General features: G+C 37.5%; 1 protein-coding gene across 1 annotated transcript; it reads left to right on the top strand.

The window, feature by feature from the left end:
• Nucleotides 1–17,377: 17,377 nt before the first annotated feature.
• Nucleotides 17,378–18,734, top strand: LOC135608730 (cytokinin dehydrogenase 5-like). The gene is made up of 5 exons (XM_065101765.1): nt 17,378–17,384; nt 17,761–17,888; nt 18,029–18,035; nt 18,083–18,316; nt 18,406–18,734. Exons 1-5 carry the CDS (start codon nt 17,378–17,380, stop codon nt 18,732–18,734), a joined length of 705 nt encoding a protein of 234 aa, XP_064957837.1.
• Nucleotides 18,735–21,087: the final 2,353 nt, after the last annotated feature.

Below are 21,087 nucleotides of genomic sequence, written 5' to 3' on the forward strand. Positions count from 1 at the left end.
TATTCTCCTCCCCTCTCCACCTCAAAGCAGGCCTAGAGTTTTCAGGAGCGTCGTCGTAGCCCTACTGTGTGGATCACCGCTAGAGAGGAGTACGCTTGACCTCCTTTACCCTTTCTAGAGATCTGTAAGGAAACAAGGATATACGATCTCTCTAGGTAACACAATCTATTCTATATGCAGTTTGTTTTATAGATTATTGCGTACCAATCTTCGCATGACGACAAACATCTTTTTTGAGAAATTGAGGATTTTATTTTATTTTCTTTTCTTGTTCCTCCGCTGCGCATGTGATGTCGCACCCAAGATTTCCCAACAACAAGGAACTAAGGAGAAAGCCTCCTATGATTAAGACTTTAGACACCCTCAATCATATAAATCTAATGGATTGTAACCCCCTTCAAGCATCCTTAATAGCTTTTTCCTGCCATAGCCCCTCAATCATATAAATCTAATGGATTGTAACCCCCTTCAAGCATCCTTAATAGCTTTTTCCTGCACCCTAAGCCAGGCAACTCTTCTTCCTATCGGGATAATTATTGATTATCCCCTATAGTTAACTATGATTAGCATTATGCTACCTATATTTTAAAAAGTAACATTGGGGTCTCTACAATTACGATGATAAAATATTTAACCCCAATTCTTCTTACATCGTTAACTTCATCGATGGAAAAAATTACACATGTTGTCACGTGCTAATGAAAAGGATAAAAATATAATTTTATTATTTTTTAAATTATTAAATTTATATCACCTTCTCTCTCTAATCGATTTCCTCTTCCTCTCCTCTTTCCAACCTACTCTCACCCATCGCACTTGCTCGACCACTGCACCTTCACTGCTCGATCGCTGCACTATACTTGCCCACCACCACACCTGCACCGCTCGACCACCGCTCGCTTGCCACACCCTACTCGCTTGTCACGCCTGCTCGCCCGTTGTACCCCGCTTGCCTGCTGCACCAGCTCGACTGCTGCCCCTACTCACCCATCACTCGCCTACCGCACCTTGCTTGCCCACCCCTTGACCGTAGCACCTTCTCGCCCACTACTCACCTGCTACACCTCGCTTACTCGTCGCACCCCGCTCGCTTGCCGCACCTACTCGCCCACCCCACACTACTCATCGACACACCTACTATTATCGATCAGCTGCACCTTTGTCGTCCTCCACTCCGCCCTCAGCACCCTCTCCTTGGCAAACTCCAAAAGCTTCAGAATTGACCCACCAACCTCCGTTAATGCTGTAGTGAACGTGTCCAACCCGAGCTTCACCCGCATCAACACCGACCCCCTGCATCGAATCCAATGAAAGGGATCCTCCCCTTATTGAGGGACTCGAAGATGTGGATCAGGGATCTAGATGGGCCGATGTTGATTGTGAGGCTAAACCTCTTGGGTCAAGGGGCATCGAAGTGGGAGGAGAGGTGAGAATGGTCGGTCGATGGCGACAAAGATGTAGAAGAGGAAGGGAAGGATCAAGAGGCTAGTAGAGAGGATCCAACAGTGGTCACCTCCGCCATAGGGGGGGTGCAGGGTGTGAGAGGATGGGGCAAGTAGTACAAGACGGGGGTGGAGCTAGGTCCGATGAAGGGGGATGTAAGCACCACGAAGGAGGATAAGGTAGCCCGAGATTTGAGGGAGGAGAGATCCATGGAGGACAACGATCAGAGTGTAGGTGCGATTATTTCAGATGGTGAAGTAAGACCATTATTATTTGTTAAGATAGGGTTGAGCGGGTGCGATAGGAAAGTAGTTGGAAAGAGGAGATGAAGAGGAAATCGGTTAAGTTGATATAAATATAATAATTTAAAAATAATAATATTATAATTTTATCCTTTTTATTCACGCACGTTACAACACGTGCGATTTTTTCCGTTAACAAAATTAACAATGAATTGGGATTAAATATTTTACCTTCATAAGTGTAGGGGGTAATATGTAATTACTCCTCTTCCTTCCTGCCAAGGCCACCTTAATGTAGGGATATTTTCATCCTTAATAGCTTCCAAAGAGATCTTTAGTAGAAAGAAGAAGAACTAAAAAGGTAAAGCCAAGAAGCCCCACAACTAGCCTAATTCTAACTTGCACTGAGAGCCAAAAGAAGAGGAGTTTAGAAAAGGGTTCTAGCTTCTAGCCATAGCCCTTTCTTCCTTAAGTTCCAAAGCCAAAGCTCTGCATCAAGTTATGCCCAATTATTATAAGAAGTCTATAATGTTTGTTGTTTGCTATCAAAACCTTCGGAAAAGGTTCTAGCAATGAGAGAGGAGGAGAGCGAAATTGGCAATGACACATAATTTGTCAAGAGAACCTATGCTCTATATACCTATTAGTCTCTTAAATCACTTTCAATTTCATTGCTTTAAGCCTTGTAGTTAGCACTTAAGCTTTTATAAGCAATTTAGATTATTTTCTTTCAATTTTATAAATGATCTTCTAGAGGTAGTTCTCTCTTTTGTCAAAACTTTCATTTGAGAGATAGTATCAAGTTGATGAATCATCGAACTCGAACTTCATACTATCACAAACCTAGTTAGAATTGCCTAAGTCGTGAAACACCCTTACATTATCTGTTCGCAAAGGGTCAACCTAGTTATAACCTCGCTCGAGTCTCAAAAGACCTAAAATTGAGCAAATTGATTAGTTCTAAAAATGAATGACAGACAAGTCCTAACATCTCACAAAAAGGGTAGCATTACATGTAATTCAATAAACATATAGTGTGTAAGAGAGAAAAATAAAATTTAAAAAGCAAATGACTATTCATTAGGTGTTGAGTGCATTGACAAGTCCTTATAGGATTTAACTCACTTTTTGTAGGAGGCTCTAGTGGTGGGTAGCCGAGTTAGAACACATCAGGAAGTATCTTATAGATCTAAGTGATAGGCTACCAAGTTTCTCACATGAAAAATATTATGAATATTCAGTCACACCAATAGCTGCAATGTGTATGAGACATTGCCTACCATACTGATAATTGGGAATAACCATTCATACTTGTGTATAAATCTCTTATGCACTTTATGCCTAAAGAATCGGAGTGATACCGGTTGGAGCTTCAATAACACTAAGCCACCGACTTTAAACTCCCATGGTCACCTTCCCAGATCTACCTACTTTTTCATCTTCTTGGTTGCCTTCTCTAAGTAAACTCGGACAATATATGTATTTCGGTGTTATTCCTTGATAAAATGATATGCTGATAGACCACTCCTTGTATAATTGATTGTCAAGGTGTGAGAAGTTGATGACTATTGTCTAATAATGATTTTAAAAATACTCTTGTTGGATGTAAAGCTCCACTACAAGTTGTAAAAGAATTGGGCTATGTCCAACAACTTCACCCAAATCCCATTAGTAGGCACTCATTGTAATCACCGATAATTTCTCCTTTACTATAAATTAATTACTATAAACGATGTATTGCTTTCTTATTAACTTCTATATTTGTATACTATAGTTAAAGAATTAATTAAATTTAGTTTCCTTAATCACATGGATAACTTAGGAGTTCTACTAATCAATTAAATTATTAATTAATTTATTTCCTAATGAGTGATTGGATATTTAGGAAGTAAATAGTTTACATTTCATTTTTGTATGTGAACTATAAGAAATGAATATTATATTACTTCCTTTATGTATGAAAGTAAAAGAAAAATAAATTAAAAAATAAAAATTAAACTATTACTTATCTTTCAGGGAGATCTCATCTTCTCCTATATAAAGGGGGCTACTCCTCCCTGAGCCTAACAATGATAGGATTGAGAAGAGGACTTCCCATGGAGATGATATCGAGGAAAGGATAGCCGAGGAGAGGTAGGATCCTTTCTTTTTAATTAGCTTTGATTTATGTTTTAAAATCTTAATATCGATATTATCATAATTTTATAATGCATGATGATGTTTTAATTTTAAAATTTCATGATTAGTAAATAATAATAATTGATTTATGATGTTAAAATGATTATTTGATTTATATTGATCTCTTAAGCTTAAGTAAATTTTAATATTGATTTAATTATTAATTTTTTTATTTTTGAATTAGCATAATAGTTCTAATTTATTTAATTAGATATATATATGTTTTAAGAATTATATGTGAAATTTTATAATGTAATTAGTTTTAAATTTAAGATCATGAATTTAAATTTTTAGTTAATAGATTTAAGTTATTCTTTAATGATTTTAAATATTAAAATTTAATTTGATAAGAGGAGTCTAATTGGGGCTGACTTGAGTCAAGTTGATCTATCAGATCGAATCGACTCAGCCCATGTGGTCATGTACAACCTAGCCCATGTGGCCAAGTACAACTTAGCTCATATGACTAGGCATTACCCAACATATGTGGCCTGGTAGGAGCCAACCCATATGATAAGGTATGACCCAACCCATGTGGCAAGGTACGACCCAACCCATGTTGCTAGGTATGATCCAGTCCATGTGGCTAGGTATAATCCAATCCATGTGACATATATGACTCAGCACATGTGGTAAGATATGACCCAACCATGTAGTTAGGCAAGGGCTAGCTCATGCGACTAGGTACGACTCAGTCCATGTGGCCAGATACGACCCCAATTCATATGTCTAGGTATGACCAACTCACGAGCCAAGCATGGCCTAGTTCAATGGTAGGGCTTAGCCCAACTTATAAGTGAGGCTTAGCCTAGTCCATGAAGTTAAGCCTGCCCAGCTATGCGATTGACATTAGACATATTGTCGCTCCTTTATCTAGCCCGTTGTACTTAACTCAACCTACTTGGAATAGGCATGTGTAGTGCATATGACCAATCCAAGACTTAGGTGGGTTGGTTTGGTTTGGGTTAACTATTGAATCTCGAATTTTGATAATGAATTCAATTGTAAATTGTTTGATCTAATCTATATGTTGAGAAAAGTGTGCAGGATTAACTACGATAGCAATAAGACATAAAGCAGGTGTTGTGCCGGAGTCAAGATCGAGATCTCATTGGGAGTTCGACTAAAGTCCGGACGTTCGTCGAAAGTTCTGTCAGAACCTACCGAGAAGTCTAGGAGCTTGCCAAAGAAGCTCGTTTGAACTCACCAAGAAGATCATCGTAAAAGTCTAGGAGCTTGCCAGGAGTCCACCGGAACATTGCCGAGAGTTCGTCGGAAGTACGCTGGAAGCTCGCCGGAAGAGCAATTGACGCACTGGAACAAGAAGCACTGTAAACTATGTCTTAATTATCATAGTTAGAGCATAAATTAAGTTAGGATTGGGAGGTAATCCCATTAACTTAATTAGGGGCCAAATGGGCCCTTAACAGGGTTGAATTGGGCCGAATTGAGCACCTAATTCAGCTCTTGAAAACTTGGCCGACGGTGGCACCGCTTGGAAGGCAGTGCCCCAGGATATCTGGGTGATGGTACCACCAACAGCAGTCTTGATAGTGGTGGTACCCTCCTGTTTGGCGGTGGTACCACCTAGTGTCATATTAGCGACGGTAGTACCGCCCAATAACGGCGGTGGTATCGCCAGTACCCCGGAGTCCGAGGATGTGACACTTTTTGGCTCCAATTTTGAAGCCATTGGGAACTATAAAAATCTCACCCTTTTCTACGTGAAAGAGTATGAAACCTATTGGTATAATCTTGAGTTCTTGAGTCTTAAAGTATTGTAAAAGTGAAGAGTTCTCCTCCTTCATCTCTTAGCCTTGTAACCATCCAAGAAAGAGGAATGAGACTTATAAGGGTTGTCTCCTAAACCCAGGAAAAAGAGAAAGTGCTATAAAGAGATGTTCAGTCTTCACTTATTGAAGGAAGGCCTTTAGTGGACACTGGTGACCTTATCGGAGGAGGAATCTGAAAGTGGATGTAGGTCACATTGACCAAACCACTCTAAAACTCGATTTGCATTTACTTTGAGTAATTTACTTTTATAGCAAACTGCCTCTCCTCCTTACTGTGTTTTTACTATGCCTACATACGCCTTCAAGTAAATGCCTTCTAAGATTAGCTTTAATCATACGAAGACTTTACGAAACGGACGCTTTTCATTTGTGCAATTTACATTACTGCAAATCTCCTTAATCTTCTCTTACACTTTTACAAAAGCTTTCAAGTTCAAATTCTCTCCGAAATAGATTGAATCAAAACCATTTTTGTCAGAATCAGTTTTAATCGAAACAAGTCTTTCGAAATCACGAAAGTTTTCCGCTACACTAATTCACCCCCCCTCTTAGTGCTGCTCTTGATCATAACACTAACACTATACGACATAGTCTAATTTCCTCTTCTTTATTGGTTTGAGCTCGTTAATTGATTGAATTAGATATGTTTGATCGGTTAAAGCTAGTTTAGGGTGATTCTAAACTAACCCAACTAATTTAAATCTACTTGACCTAATCAAGATCAATCAAATCTAAATTAGACCAATTTATGGTGATTCCAGACCAGTTCTATAAGGATTTGAGGTTGCTTCCATTAGATCATAATCGAATTGAGTTTGGTTTAAGTTAATTGAGCTATTCCAATTAGGATTTTAGTTGATTGAGGACTATTTTAATATTGATGTTTCATGCCTTTATGATTTGATGAACTTAAAGGGTTTATCTAAAGATGTCATTTGAAAATTATTATTGGTTTCTATTTTATGTTTATGATATTGATATGTATCATGTAGTGTAGATGTAACTAGACTAGTAGTTTACATTAGGAGTGTAACTTGTGAAAGGAGCTACAGGCTCATCACAGTGCGAAGCCACCAATGAACATAGTTTAGCAAATTTACATCAAGTATGGTCTCTTATAATATTTAACCATATTGATTTATTGATGCATGCATGAGTGAATGGATGAGTGTAAATAAATGATCATGGATATTTATATATCCCTACCGAGGGCAAGTATGACGATTCTCTTCGGGGATTAGTGGGCCATCAAACGTGATGGTTAGATGGTTTCTCCATCCGTTGTTGGGAAGAATGTGTCCCCACTTAGGCGGGTGAGAGATACCACTCCATCCGCTGTTGGGAGTGCGATATGGATTATCTCCATCCACTATTGGGAGGAATCCATCCCATGAAATATGCCTCTCCATTCGCTGTTGGGATAGTGCACCATCGGGTGATGTACGCCTTTATTATTATATATGTTGTATGTGACTGATACATGATTTTATTTATTATGTAAGAAATTATCATCATTTTTCTGATACATAAGTTTTATAATGAATAAATATATTATCATTTCTTATTGAATTATTGATATTTATTTCATGAATATTGAAGATTATTTTAATTATTATTTTGAGGTTCCTACCAACATGTGTAGTTGCTGATATGTTTTTATATTATATTTATTTTCAGAGTAATCTACTACTTTGTAATAGATCTGAAGCTTGGGTGGAAGAGACTTGTGACCCTACGAAGAAGATGTAGTCATTTTTCTAATTAATAGAATATTTACTATTGTAAAGATAAGGATTTAAATTCAAAGATGAATAAAAAAAAAAGAGGGAGTTTCTTATGTAAATTATGAATAATAAATTATTGATTTATTATTCTTTTTATAAATCCGGGATGTGACACTCATGTAGTGCCAAAAATATTACCATATGGGGGTGGAGGCTTATGAAAAAGTATAACTTAGATTATAGTAATTTAAATAGCTCGGTCTAGAACCATCCAATGAACTATGCATCTTAATCGCTAATGATAGTATATAGAACTTCCCAATACTTCACCACATTCTTCATTACCAACTTGGTAGCCTCCTTTATTGAGCAATATAGGGGTGCAACAATTAATGTTGTATACTTTGAAAACTAATCAACCACCATGAGTATTGATCCAAGTCCCCCTACCATCAATAAGTTTGATATGAAGTCCAAGGAAATATTCTCTTATGGCTTTTCTAGTATGGGCAACAGCTTCAAAAGTCCTACTGGCTTCTACTACTCTGTGTAGTTCTCGTAAGCCATTAGGTGACCCTCCTATATAAGTACTCTCCCAATAGCAAAGTTTGAAGCATCTGTATAGATTTCGAAAGCCTTCACATAGTCTGACAATTTGAGTATTGGTTCTTCTATATAGTAGTCTTTAGGACTTGAAATGTCGCCTCACATTTGTTTGACCATCATCAAGGCTTCTCCTTTTTCAACAACTTTATCAATGGAGCTAAGCACTTCTAGTACCCAACTATGAAACACTGATAATAGTTGATGCAACCAAAGACCTCAGCTTTGATACCTTCTTTGGTGTTCACCACTCTGCCATAGCCTACACCTTCAATTTGTCCATCCAATTGGATCCTTCATTGATTCAATGCCCTAAGAATAAAATTTGTATATGGGCAAAGTAGCACTTCTCTCTTTTCACAAACAAAGTGTTCTCCCTAAGACTCTTCAAAATTATTTGAAAGTGTTTGACATTCTCCTCAAGCATTTGGTTGTGGACAATGATATCATCGAAGTAGATGACTATAAATTTGTCTAGATACTCCTTGAATATTTAGTTTATGAGAATGTAGAATGTGATCAAAGTATTAGCTAAGCCAAAAGATATCACCAAGAACTCAAATGCTCTATACATAGTTACGTAGTTGTCTTCGCTTCGTCACCTTCAATTATGCGCACCTACTAGTATCCCGACCGAAGGTCGAGTTTGTAGAAATACTTCGCCTTACCCAATTGGTCAAACAAACCGAATATCTCTCACAAGTGTCCATGTGACACAATCTTTATTTATAAGCCTAAAACAGCCACCAAACCCAACTAAAATGGGGTTGTTAAGCCTTCGACCATCCCTCTACATACTGTGTAAAGCATGAACAAACCAAAAGAGATAAACATACATAAGCATTATATTAAACATCTTGTTTAGAATTTTATCTATGACAGAACGTCCGGACATCCAACGAACTCTCAAACTCCCAACGAAATCTCGTTCTTGACTTTGGGACTTCATTTTGCTTTATGCCTTGGTCACAATCGTAGTTAATCCTACACACTTAAAACCTACTTTGATCTAGATAATTATTACAAAGCTCGAATCAAATATTGTCCGGCATGTCATTGGTTCATCGATGCTTTGTCCGATTCTTTGGCACATCATCCTCTCTTGCGGCCTATTGCCCAATCGGCCAGTTGACCTTCACAATTCCAATTTTTTTAGTGCAATTTCTGCTCTTCTTGGCCTAGTGCCCGAACTCTTGGTCTGAAACCTTCTATCGATACGTTGACCGATCCTTCGGCGCAACATTCAATCTTCTAACATGTTCCACTCCGACCCAACATGATTCTTCCTACTTTAATTATCTCTCCCTGATCGAAGCTTCTTGCGTCACTTAAAATGTAGATCAAATAAACACTATCAATTGGTTTTATCATCAAAATCTGAGATTCAATAATCTCTCCCTTTTTAATGATAACAATCAATTGATGACGGAGTTAATCTTAACTCCTCCCATCAATATGCCATATTAATAGAACCTTGAATTCAAGTCAAAGCAAATCATGATTCACATCATATGCATCATCATAATAAAATCACGAGTATTGTATGCATCATATGCATGATCATAAGTATCATCATGGTATCAAAATATCAAAATATATTACATCCTACTATGTATAATTCTCATATTATCATATCTTCTCCCCCTTTGTCATCAACAAAAAGGAGAAGTGCAACTATCAAGTTTTAGATATGTAATTTCAAATCATTACATTTTAAACATAATATCAAGTTTTATCATCATACAAGCTAGTAATTTTCTTTCTTCTCTTTTGAGAAGTGCATGTTAGTAATTTTGCTTCCTTTTAAGTTTTTCTCCTTGCAATTTGTAAGCTAGCAAATTTAGCTAAGTGTTATATCATATTAGAACATGCAAGATAGCAAATTTATATCATTTTAGAGTATGTAAGCTAGCAAATTTTACATATATGAAAGTTAGCAAAATTTTACATCTTTTGAGATGTGCAAGATAGATTATTTTTGCATCTTCTTGCAATGTGTAACTTAGCAAACATTTCTTCTCTTGAGATTTGCAAGATAGCACTTCTTGCTTCTCTTTTAAGATGAGCAAGCTAGCAAGTTTGCCTCTTTCCGTGATGTGTACGCTAGCAATTCTTTCTCCCCCTTTATCATTGGCAAAAAGAGAGGAATAACAATAAAATAGTGCAATTCATTTCCCTTTACTTCAATCTTCAAATCATGACAAGGATAAATAACAAAGATGAAGAATCCAATCATGAATGTCAAAAGACCATATATTATTTTTGACACATTTCTTCTTTTGTAAATAGAAACCATGATAGGAAACGATCTTGATTCAAAAAGAAGACTCAAGTTATAATTCCAAGAATTCACAAGAAAAATAATGATTCATTTGACAAAAAAGATCATCGATTCATACATTTGAATAAATATTTTTAAACCAACATCACTTTAACTCTTCATGCATAATTTTAAAATGTAAAATCATCATGATACAATCATTTATTTTCAAAACATTCATCATTATTTTTAACTCATTCAATTTGTCAAATCAACAAAGTCCCTTTCAAGAGATTCATACAAATAGATTCATCAATCTCTTTTTGAAAACTCAATAAGATAGGGATTGAGAAGTTTTCAAAAAAAATATATATTTCCTTTTTATTTCATACAAGAATGCCTTTGTCATTTATGCAAAATCAAAATATGCATCATGTTTAAAATGGAAAAAGCAACTTTCATTACGACAAAGATCGATAAGCCATAAATTACAAGAATCATCATGCATAATTTCGAAATATAAACTCATTAAGTATGATCATTATGCATCATTACTTTGGGCATGATACCAAAACATAGTTTCAAGTTTTTGAGGTATAATATGCACAATTTCGAAGTATATACTCATTAAAGATGACATCAAACCTCTTAATATTTTTATTAAAACATCAAGCATGGTTTCATTGAACATAAGGCATCTTCAATCAAAATCGAAAAGCAATACGAAAATCAATATGATACACACTATTGCTTCTTAAAAACATGCATAAGATTAATCTTATTAGATGTACAAGCATTAGATTTATATCTAACATTTTATTATATTTTCATAAAACATGTAATTGTCATTATCATTTTCAAAATTACTAGCATGTTCCCAATTTTTTTATTTGTTATTTTATAAATAATTTACATATAATTTTCTAAACTAATTTAAAAATAACTCATGAAATGCATCAAGTAATTTCAAAATAAAGCAAAGGGGTTATGATTACCTCATTATCGAAAGTCGTTAAGGCGTAGTTTGCTACCTCGCCTTTGTTGGTTTTTTCTTCATCTTCGGATTAACTCGATTCATCCTAAGCCACCTTGAGTGTTTTATTCTTCTTTTGTAGCTTCTTCTTTTTAGGTTCATTTTTATTCTTTGATTCTTGTTTTAAGATTTTTTTAAGCTTTATAGTTAAGAGTTCAAAGTCATAGCTTTCGCTCGAGTAGTCTTCATTTGTTCTAAGTGTCAAATCATTTCTGTTCTTTGGAAGGTTGTTCTCAAGTTCGTCAAATGTCATATAAGTTATTTCATATATCATCAAAGACCCAATAAGTTCTTCAATCAGAAAATAGTTCAAGTACTTTAATTCTTATATTGTCATTACTTTCGAATCCCAATTTTTAGAAAGTGATCGTAAACACTTTAAATTCATGGTAAGAGTATATTACTTTCCCCTATTCTAAATCGTGTTTATTGTAGCAAAAGTGAACTCCTCCGTCAAAACTTCTATCCAAGAGATGGTATATGATCGATGAATCATCGAACCCAAACCGGTGGCAAAGAGGAGGGTTTAAAGATTTAACTTGAATCGGTTCGAAGATTTTCTAAGGATAAAATTGGTATTTATGAAAAAAGATACATCTTAAGTAAAAATGATTATGAATGATACCCATGTGGTAAAAAATTATTCCGAGAGATTTATTTGGTAAACTACCGTTACTTTTTTGTATATTATACCTTAGGACTCGAACCACTACTTTTGACCATGCTACTTAGGATAACATTGTATGCTTCCCAAGAAAGCACATTGTCATTGACAAAATTCTAAATAGGATGTTTGATGTAATGCTTATGTATATCCGTGTCTTTTGGTTTGTTCATACTTTGCACAACATTTAAAGGGATGGTTGAAGGCTTAACAACCTCATTTTAGTTGGGTTTGGTGGTCGTTTTAGGCTTGTAAATAAAGGTTGTGTCATATAGAGACTTGTGAGAGATATTCGATCTGTAGTGGACCATTTTGACCCTTTGTTGTGCAATCGTTCAAAGCTTATAAGCTTTTTGCATTCCAGAAGTTCGATGGCATTGAGAAGGTGAATCACAATAGCTAACTCAATGCAAGGAGTTCAAACACTTTTAATGTTTCAAAAGTGTGAACAAAAAGCAGGCGAAGGGCCAATAACCAGCTCGATATATGGAGTACAACCCTCGAAGAGGCGGGCGAAGTCAAGTAATTTTTGTCTTCTCAACTCTTAAGAGAATGGGTGAAACCGAGTACCCCAGTTCTCTTATCTATCCAGCAAAGGAGCACTGCATAGGTTCAAAGATCATTCGAAGATAATAGAAGACAATAGTTATCAAATCCTTACCAATGGTGATTAGTGTTACTGAGAGTAGATTATTCACTTCATTTCCCAACAGAATGCCAATCGAAAGGGGAAGTGATGCGAATCTACTTGGAAGTGACAACTAGGTGAAAAAAGAGTCGATGGGTAAATTTTGTGGAGGAATGACCGAAAACTTCAAAAGTTTACGAGGCGATGCTCATTAAAGCTCCAACATTCATCCACCAATTTCAAAAAGCATGAGGCATTTGAGAGACTGATGCATAGTAAGGATGGTCTTTTCCTTCAGCTAAAGGATTCGTAGGAACCAACAGAGATCAAAGGCTTAACAGCTAAAATTTTAAATAGGATATTTGATATAATGCTTATATATGTACATGTCTTTTGGTTTGTTCATGCTTTGTACAACATGTAGAGAGACGATCAAAGGCTTAACACCCCCATTTTAGTTCGATTTGGTAGCCATTTTAGGCTTGTAAATAAAGGTTATGTCATGTGGATACTTATGAGAGATATTCGGTCTATAGTTGACAATTTTGACCCTTTGTTGTGCAACCGTTCAGAGCTTGTAAAGTCTGCTTGTAATTTGCATTAGCTATGAAGTGTTTTCTAAAATGTTAACTTATGGATCCTGAGTGATACGCTTTCTCTAACTCGTTTTCTCTTTTGTAGGTCATAAGTGACCATTAGATATTTCAGGGAGGTTGACTTTTGTGGATGGACACGCAAGGGTGCCGCACAACTTAAGCAAAATTAACTAAGTCCTTGACAAAATGACAATCTATGATTGGCTATAAAAGGCTATTTATAGCCCTATATATATATATATATATATATATATATATATATATATATATATATATATATATATATATATATATATATATATATATATATATATATATATATATATATATATATATATTTTCATTGGTTTAGTTGACTCTTTAGTTCCTCCTTTTTTTTTATTCTCCTTTCTTTAATTTTTTTAAGAACTTTTTCTTATAGTATCAAAACATCCTCTAGATTCTTCACGTATAGAGCTAAGGTCCAATTGTATTGGGTAGATGAACGCAAGCACAAGGTCGAAGATTATACTTATGATAGTAATTACATATTTTTATTTCTATTTCATCAATTTCATAATTAATTTTATATAACTTTTATTATTATTTTTATAATGCAAACCTAAAGGTGATTCACCTCCTTCACCAAATCTTGAATTAGGAGAAAAGAAAAGGAAGATGAAAATAACAGTGATGGTGATGTAATACGACAGAATATTTCACAGTTTGATAATTAAGTGAGAAAATCAAACCTTTAAGTCTTCACTTGCTATAAGATCCAGTTCTAAAAGATCAGGAGATGACCTATCGTCAACCCCACTTGTTCAAGTTATTTTCAGGACCTTGAGATCCTTCTTCATGTAGCAATTTCTATTTCTCCGAGGAATCAATCAAATTTAACCAAGACGCATTTAAGGATATAAGTCAAATGGGATTCAGATTACTTGACAATCATATTTGATTTCCCTTGCCCAAATGGGTGTAACATATGGTATACTCCTATCCATGATATTAAATAATAAACTTAATTTAATTCCTAGAGCATAAAAGGACACCATTAAAAGGTTTATAAAAAATCAAATATTAATGGAATATGAATTTCATGGAGAGGTATGCACACAAGTCTGAACTCTGCGAACTAGTTTTATTTTCCTAAGCCCTCAGTTAACCTAAGCAACGAAGGAGTCTTTTGGAGGTTTGAACCTGATAAAACTTTGCATGATGCTTTGATTTAGACGACAACACTTAGGAAACAAGCCATGTTGGAACAACTTTGACATATGGGATTGATGATTATTTCTCCGACACAGAGAATTTTTAGTGATAGTATCAACATTATTGACCTGAGAACTGTGATTAGTCCATCAGAACTCCTAAAAGATCTACTGTTATTGCTTGAGACAAAGACATTGTCGTCCATCCATTACATCAATAATGTTCCTGCTCTGTGTTCACATGCATCAACTACATAGGTCAGAGGCAGGAGAGTTGCAAAGGAACCATTAGATGGAGCACTTCCACATAGTTCATCCATGAACACATTGTACTGCTACCCCTTAGAAGTTGGTGCTGGCACAACATAATAAGATAATTCTTAACATTTTGATTTTCTGCATGGATATATATATATTAACAACAGGAATGTCAAATTTATTATTAATTCTTTAACATAAGAATCGTTGGCATAAAAGAGATGATTTTATATGTGCGCACAACAGAAATTTGACCATAATCCATGCATGAAATCTTTACAAAAATTTAAAAGTCTATGGACGAAATACAGTCATGCTTCAAAAGAAATTGAAGCTTTAAATTTAAACCATGACAATGGAGACCTACCTATATCAAACTAATATAGTTCTCTTGCTTTTTCCTTCTTTTTTTTTTCTCTCATATCAAACTTGGTGTGATCCAAAATCGTTTGATGATAGATTCTGATCCTCTGGCTATTGTGTCGACACCATCTTTTTTTATGATGTAAACATCTCGTGACCATTGGTTAATGGAATACATACAATTACCATAAGATTTTGAGTCATGAGCCGAGATTGACATCGCCTGATTATTATTTTTTAGGAATAATGCTTGATCACCCAAACTCTCGATCTTGATCCACATCTCATTCTTCAAATCGAGTCGAAATAGGATGACATGATGCTTGTCACACATATCATGTCGAAGCATAAAAATATCATGGCCAACCCTATCAAGGCACGGCATACGAATACAAACCAACAATATCTCTCCACACGATTCAACCAAGAATACATCATACATTAATATAACACGGATATCCATGGGAGGTGGCACATTCAATTTCCTGACCCGTAGAGGAAGGACTTGGAAAGTCATTAAGCGATAGTAAGGGTAAGCTATAGCATAGAATTGCCCTTGCAAGCTGATAATTGGCATATTATATTTGATATCCATGTTTTTCTCTATGTTCCATGATGTGTCCCCCGACCTCCAAACATAAAGAGTTTCGACATCAACTAGGAGGATGACACAATCAGGCTTTGTCGGAGGTGATGACATATGAAGGAACACCGGACCTGGATGCCCAAGTGCAGGGAGGTCCAACTGTGCCCGAGAGAAGGGATTCAAAAGAGAGAATATGCCATTTTGTTTGGACTTCAACACAAGCCAACCATATGATGAGTCATTGATGACCTTTCTTCCGAGGAGAAAACCTGGGATTCTGATCGTGAATGACATGTTCTCATCTATTATGTTTTGTAGGATGTAGGAATCATCGGCAACGGTGAACAACCATGGGGTTTTGCTCATGGTTAGGTCGAATCGTAGGGCCGCGACTCGCCACTCCTTACATGTGGTGCTCAGGCGCACAACATCCTTGGGGTTCATACACATTAACACTGACTCCACAATATCGATAGGAATACGACTGGTGACGGCCTTCGCCCTCCATATTCTCTTCTTATTACTCTGTTTCTTCTTCATAAATCTGTACTAATCCACACACACACACCTCAAATACTGCCTCGGATTGTGAGGTAAATAAAAACTAGTCTACTTTGCTCTAATGCAGTAGAAGAGGAAGATGGAAAAGAAAGCACGTCTTCCGCAAACATTTATAATAGTTTCAAGGACGTGAAATAGTAAGTCATGTGGAAATTAACACAACTGAGAGAAGGAAGCAAAAAAGAGAGAAGGATTACTTGGTTAGAACTGGAGGAAGGATATTGAAACCCTTGGGGCATAAGTTGTTTCTCGCCTGATCATGTGCACCGGCCATCTCTCTATGGTCGTCATGCTACCGATGTTGGGCTTAAAAAGGGATCGACGTCTCCTCGGGTTAAAAAGGTGATTCAAATTTTGGAGTCACATAATGGCTATTATTCGAGTCCCATATTGTCAAAAAGGATTATTTCAAATCCAATTATTCGCTCTCATTTATAGAAGATGTCACGACTGATTGTGTCAATAACTTGCTATCATTTCGAGAAAAGCATATTACGAATTATATGTAATTAAAATCCTATTTTTTTTACTTTTGTAACTATGGAATATAACAATAAATTATGGAGATCTTGTCACTTCCTTTTATAAATTCACTTGGTGAGTGAATGATAGTATAACATGCATTTTGTGTCTCGAGGTTCAACATGGTGGCTCGGCAAGAAGAGATTCGAGGATGAGAGACCCTAGTCTTGGCCTTCTCGTGAGGCTGGGTCTCGTCTAAAGGAAGCTTTTAAATGGATTTTGCTTTGCTCAATGTGACTTTGCTCAATTTCGATTAGAAAACCATGGTGGAGCACCAAATCTAGAACATACATTTGATTCAGATATTATGATTATTAAAAACCACAAGAACTACGCTGAGCTACATTTAGCAAACAAAAGAATCACTTGGAGGTGTTCTTGAAACTGTTGAAATGGTGTCTCAAGCTATCGGAGGAACTGTTTGTGCTTTTGGGTTGGATACTATCTAACTAGTAGTGGAATAGAAATCAATGGTACGCTGACGAGATGAATCGACTATAAGCTCTAACCAGACACTCTTTCTTATCTCAAGCAGAAGCAAAGTCTGCAGCTTCTTCGTTCATGTTGCATGTTGTGGATGGCATGGCAACCCTAAAACCAGGTCCGATCCAGGATCACACAAAAGAATCGGATCCGGATCCAAGTTTAGGTAGCTTTTCGAGGTTCAGATCCGAATAAGGTGGTGACTAAATAATTTGGGATCAGCTGATCGATCATATCTTCTGTGATGATGAAAGGTATTATCTTTATGACTTCAAGTATCAAACAATTTTATCGTCCTACCTGTTGGTAAGCTCCATAAATTGAGTGATACGTCTATCTCAACTCGGTTTAGGCATTATCATGCAGTCACGACATCTTAGTTATGGTGTCCATGGTAAACGTTTGCATGCCAGGCAGCCGTGACTTAATCCGGCAGCATCCTCATACCCTGCCTTTGCTCTCTCTCTCTCTCTCTCTCTCTCTCTCTCTCTCTCTCTCTCTCTCTCTCTCTCTCTCTAAAGCTAGCGATTGCATCCTCCTCGTTCTTCTCACTCCACCGATCGCACAAGCTATTACCAAGAAAATAGCATACCAGTCTTTTCTTCCCTTCAATTCAATTCGTTCATTCAGGGAAGGGAGAACTGATAACATGCTCAGATGAGAATAACTCGGAGCTTTTCCATGGAGTTCTTGGTGGACTGGGACAGTTCGGGATCATCACCAGGGCCAGGATTGCACTGGAGCCAGCTCCCAAAAGGGTACAACTCCCTCGCCTTCTCCTCTCTTCCACCCACCTTCTCGTGTCTGTAGTCATTAGATGGATGCAAGTTGCTATAAGAGCGCAATCTTGTTTGTACTTTGCACTGTAATCATCATCATCTCTAGTACTTTCTTGTAGGGGTTAGGTAAGGTGGATCCGAGTGCTGTACTTAAATTTCACCACCTTCACCAGAGACCAGGAGTAGCTCATCTCTCTCCATTGGCGCAGAACCAAGCCAGAGATTCGACTACGTCGAAGGCTTCGTCGTCGTCGACGACGGCCTGATCAACAACCGGAGGTCGTCGTTCTTCTCCCCGAAGAACCCTGTCAAGATAAGCTCCGTAGGAGCCACCGGCGGCGTGCTGTACTGCTTAGAGATGGCCAAGAACTACGACGACTCCGCTGCCGACTCCATTGATGAGGTAGGTCTGCACTTCAACCTAACACAACAAGGCCATCAACCTTGTTCGGTGACGAGAAGAACATCTGTCGAGTGTTTTCTTTGGTTGCTGCAGGTGGTAGAGGCACTCTGGGACAGCTGAGCTACATACCGGCATCGGTGTTCACCACCGACCTCCCCTACGTCGACTTCCTCGACCGCGTCCACGGGCCGGAGCTGCAGCTCCGCGCCAACGGGATGTGGGAGCTGCCGCACCCGTGGCTCAACCTCTTCCTGCCGGCGTCACGGATCGTGGACCTCGACCTTGGCATCCGCCGCAATAGCACCGGCGGACCTATCCTCATCTACCCTAATATCGCATGCCTTGTTTGCTTGCCCTGCCTTGCATGCATGCATGCAGCCCTTGCAACCCTAGCTAGCTCACTAATGAATGCACACGGTTAGACCACATGGCTCATGTTGAAACGGTGGCCAAATCCATGTTGATCACAATATCATGTTCTCCTCCAATACACAACTCTTTCCTTACCATGTTTTGTACTCCAGTAGGTCAGCCTAATATCCTCCCCACATCATAAAAGCAAAGAGAAGCTTCCAATTCCCATATCGAAAACGTCCGTAGATCATCGTACGGTCAACATGTGAAGGTTAGATTTTCGTGTCTTTTTTTGGGGATCCTCTCCAAACGTATAAAAGTGACCGGAAGCACATCACAAGACTATCTGGTTGGGTGTAAAATTGACAGTTCTTAAGAGAATTGGAGAGGATCCCAACCCTCGTTCCTTTCCTCTTCCGAAGGCTATAAAATAGAAATTGTGGTTGGTCTATTCCCATCTATCTCAATCTTTGTTGTTCTTAACATAATGCCGAAGTTGTTGCTTTCAACAAAACCTAGAAAGGTTGCAAAGAAGGAATCATTGAAAAAGATGGTCATTGTAATCACGGTGGTTGCCTTTTTTCTCCCACCAAATGTCCACTGAGACCCTATAATACTCAGATTGATGAATTCTTGCCCTAGAAGAAGTCATCTTCATGATCAAGCCCTGGAAATCGGTGCTTATAAACAAAATCATGATGTTAATTTGGAAAACTAATTTGCAGGTGGGATGAGAGGAACACAGTGGTGACGCCTGATGAGGACGAGTTCTACTTTGTTACCTTTCTACTATCCCTCATCACCCGACTCGAGCCGGGTGGGCTCGTCATTTTGGGCCGAGGTGGGATCGGTTCGTCCGACGAAAGGCCCAGTTCGACCCCAAGTGCAGGTCAAGGGATCTTCCAACCCTCTTCTTCACCCTTCTCCTTTTTGTTCCCCTCATGAAAACCCCACACTTCACTCGGTAGCAAAGAAAACATCATCACAAATATCTAGCATGAAGCAAGGAATGTAACAAGTTGGAGAGTTTCTCTTGTGATTATTTGGTTTTGAAGGAGACGACAACATATAATGAGATAGATTTGAGGGTGAACAAGATGTTGCTAGGACGAAGACAAGCTGATGGATGCGATGGTCCAGAGGACAGGACCACAAGACAAGTGAGGCCCAGCAAGAGAGAATTTTCCAAGGAGTTGTCTTAACTCACCTTTATTTATTTTCATAAGACAATACTACTTGCAAAGATACAAATATTTTGTGCCATTGGAACCTTCTTTTCTGTGCTTCTTCTTATGGGGATGTCACCATTCCCACATATAGGACAGAGTTGGGGACCGTAATGATGACAGTATGAATATTCGCAAGTCTATTGTTTTCTAGATGGAGCCAGCCATACTCACTGAAAGGATGTATCCAGGCTCTTTCTGAAGACTTCACAATTTGTTCTCACCTTGACACAGAATCAATTGGATGTTTTCCAATATGTCACTTCAGAAGGAACTGAAAGGGATCACTACTTTATGTGGATGACCACATACGCAGTTCTTTCCTTGTCATGGAGCCTAGAGGAAAAGAGAGCAAGCTAAAGAAATAGCATGAAATTTGAAACCCTGTATGATGTATTTTCATGATTTAGCTGATACATTTGGTAGCATTAGGTGTATTGTTGGGAGAATGAGGTAGTTTTGTTTACTGTAACAATGGTATCAAATACTTGTGTGCAGGAGAACCAGTTTAGGCATGAAAAACTTGTGTATCTCAATCGGACAGTACTAAGATTGACTTCAAAAAAATTTTTAGTCTAACATGTCAGTAGTAGCATACTTCTTTTTTGGGTTTCGGGGAGTAGTTAGGAAAGAAGAGAAAAGGGGAGAGAGAGAGAGGTGAATCTTAAACTTATCTAGGATTTGGTATGGCCAAATTGTATGAATACCAGAAACATCAAGCTAATTTTTTGCTGGCTAAATCCAACAGGTCATTCAAGGCACAACTAGTTGCACTCAGAATATATTGGTGTAACCAATCTTGCACCTAACAATAAATCATACCATAGACAAACAAACAATCAATGACATGATGATGGTTGCGATCTTTGGATTTAGGGGGATGCAGATTTGGTAAACCTAAAACCTAGGGAGAACAGCTTCCTGTCCATTGATGTTGATTTCCTTTAGTAATCTGCTAAAATTGAAGAAAAATTATATGAACCAAATCTCTAATTATGGTTTGAGCAAATAGCAATTTAAGAATACAAGGCAAACTAATGTGTATAGTCCAACCTCTAGTTACTGCTGCAGCTTCTTTGACAACAACCTTTTAGGGCAGAAAGGTCAGGGAAAGTTTAGAAGGAACATATTTTTCATTTTGTTGTTCAATAAACTATCAAGGATTTTTTGGTTCAAACCTGAAAGCCCCATTCAG

Source organism: Musa acuminata, chromosome BXJ2-4, assembly GCF_036884655.1.
Source record: "Musa acuminata AAA Group cultivar baxijiao chromosome BXJ2-4, Cavendish_Baxijiao_AAA, whole genome shotgun sequence".
Classification (NCBI taxonomy): domain Eukaryota; kingdom Viridiplantae; phylum Streptophyta; class Magnoliopsida; order Zingiberales; family Musaceae; genus Musa; species Musa acuminata.

What these genes read in the sequence shown, in the direction of transcription:
- LOC135608730 (XM_065101765.1), top strand. An exon ending in CGACTCCATTGATGAGGTAG is followed by an intron (nt 18,317 to 18,405) that starts GTCTGCACTTCA and finishes TGGTTGCTGCAG; the next exon opens with GTGGTAGAGGCACTCTGGGA.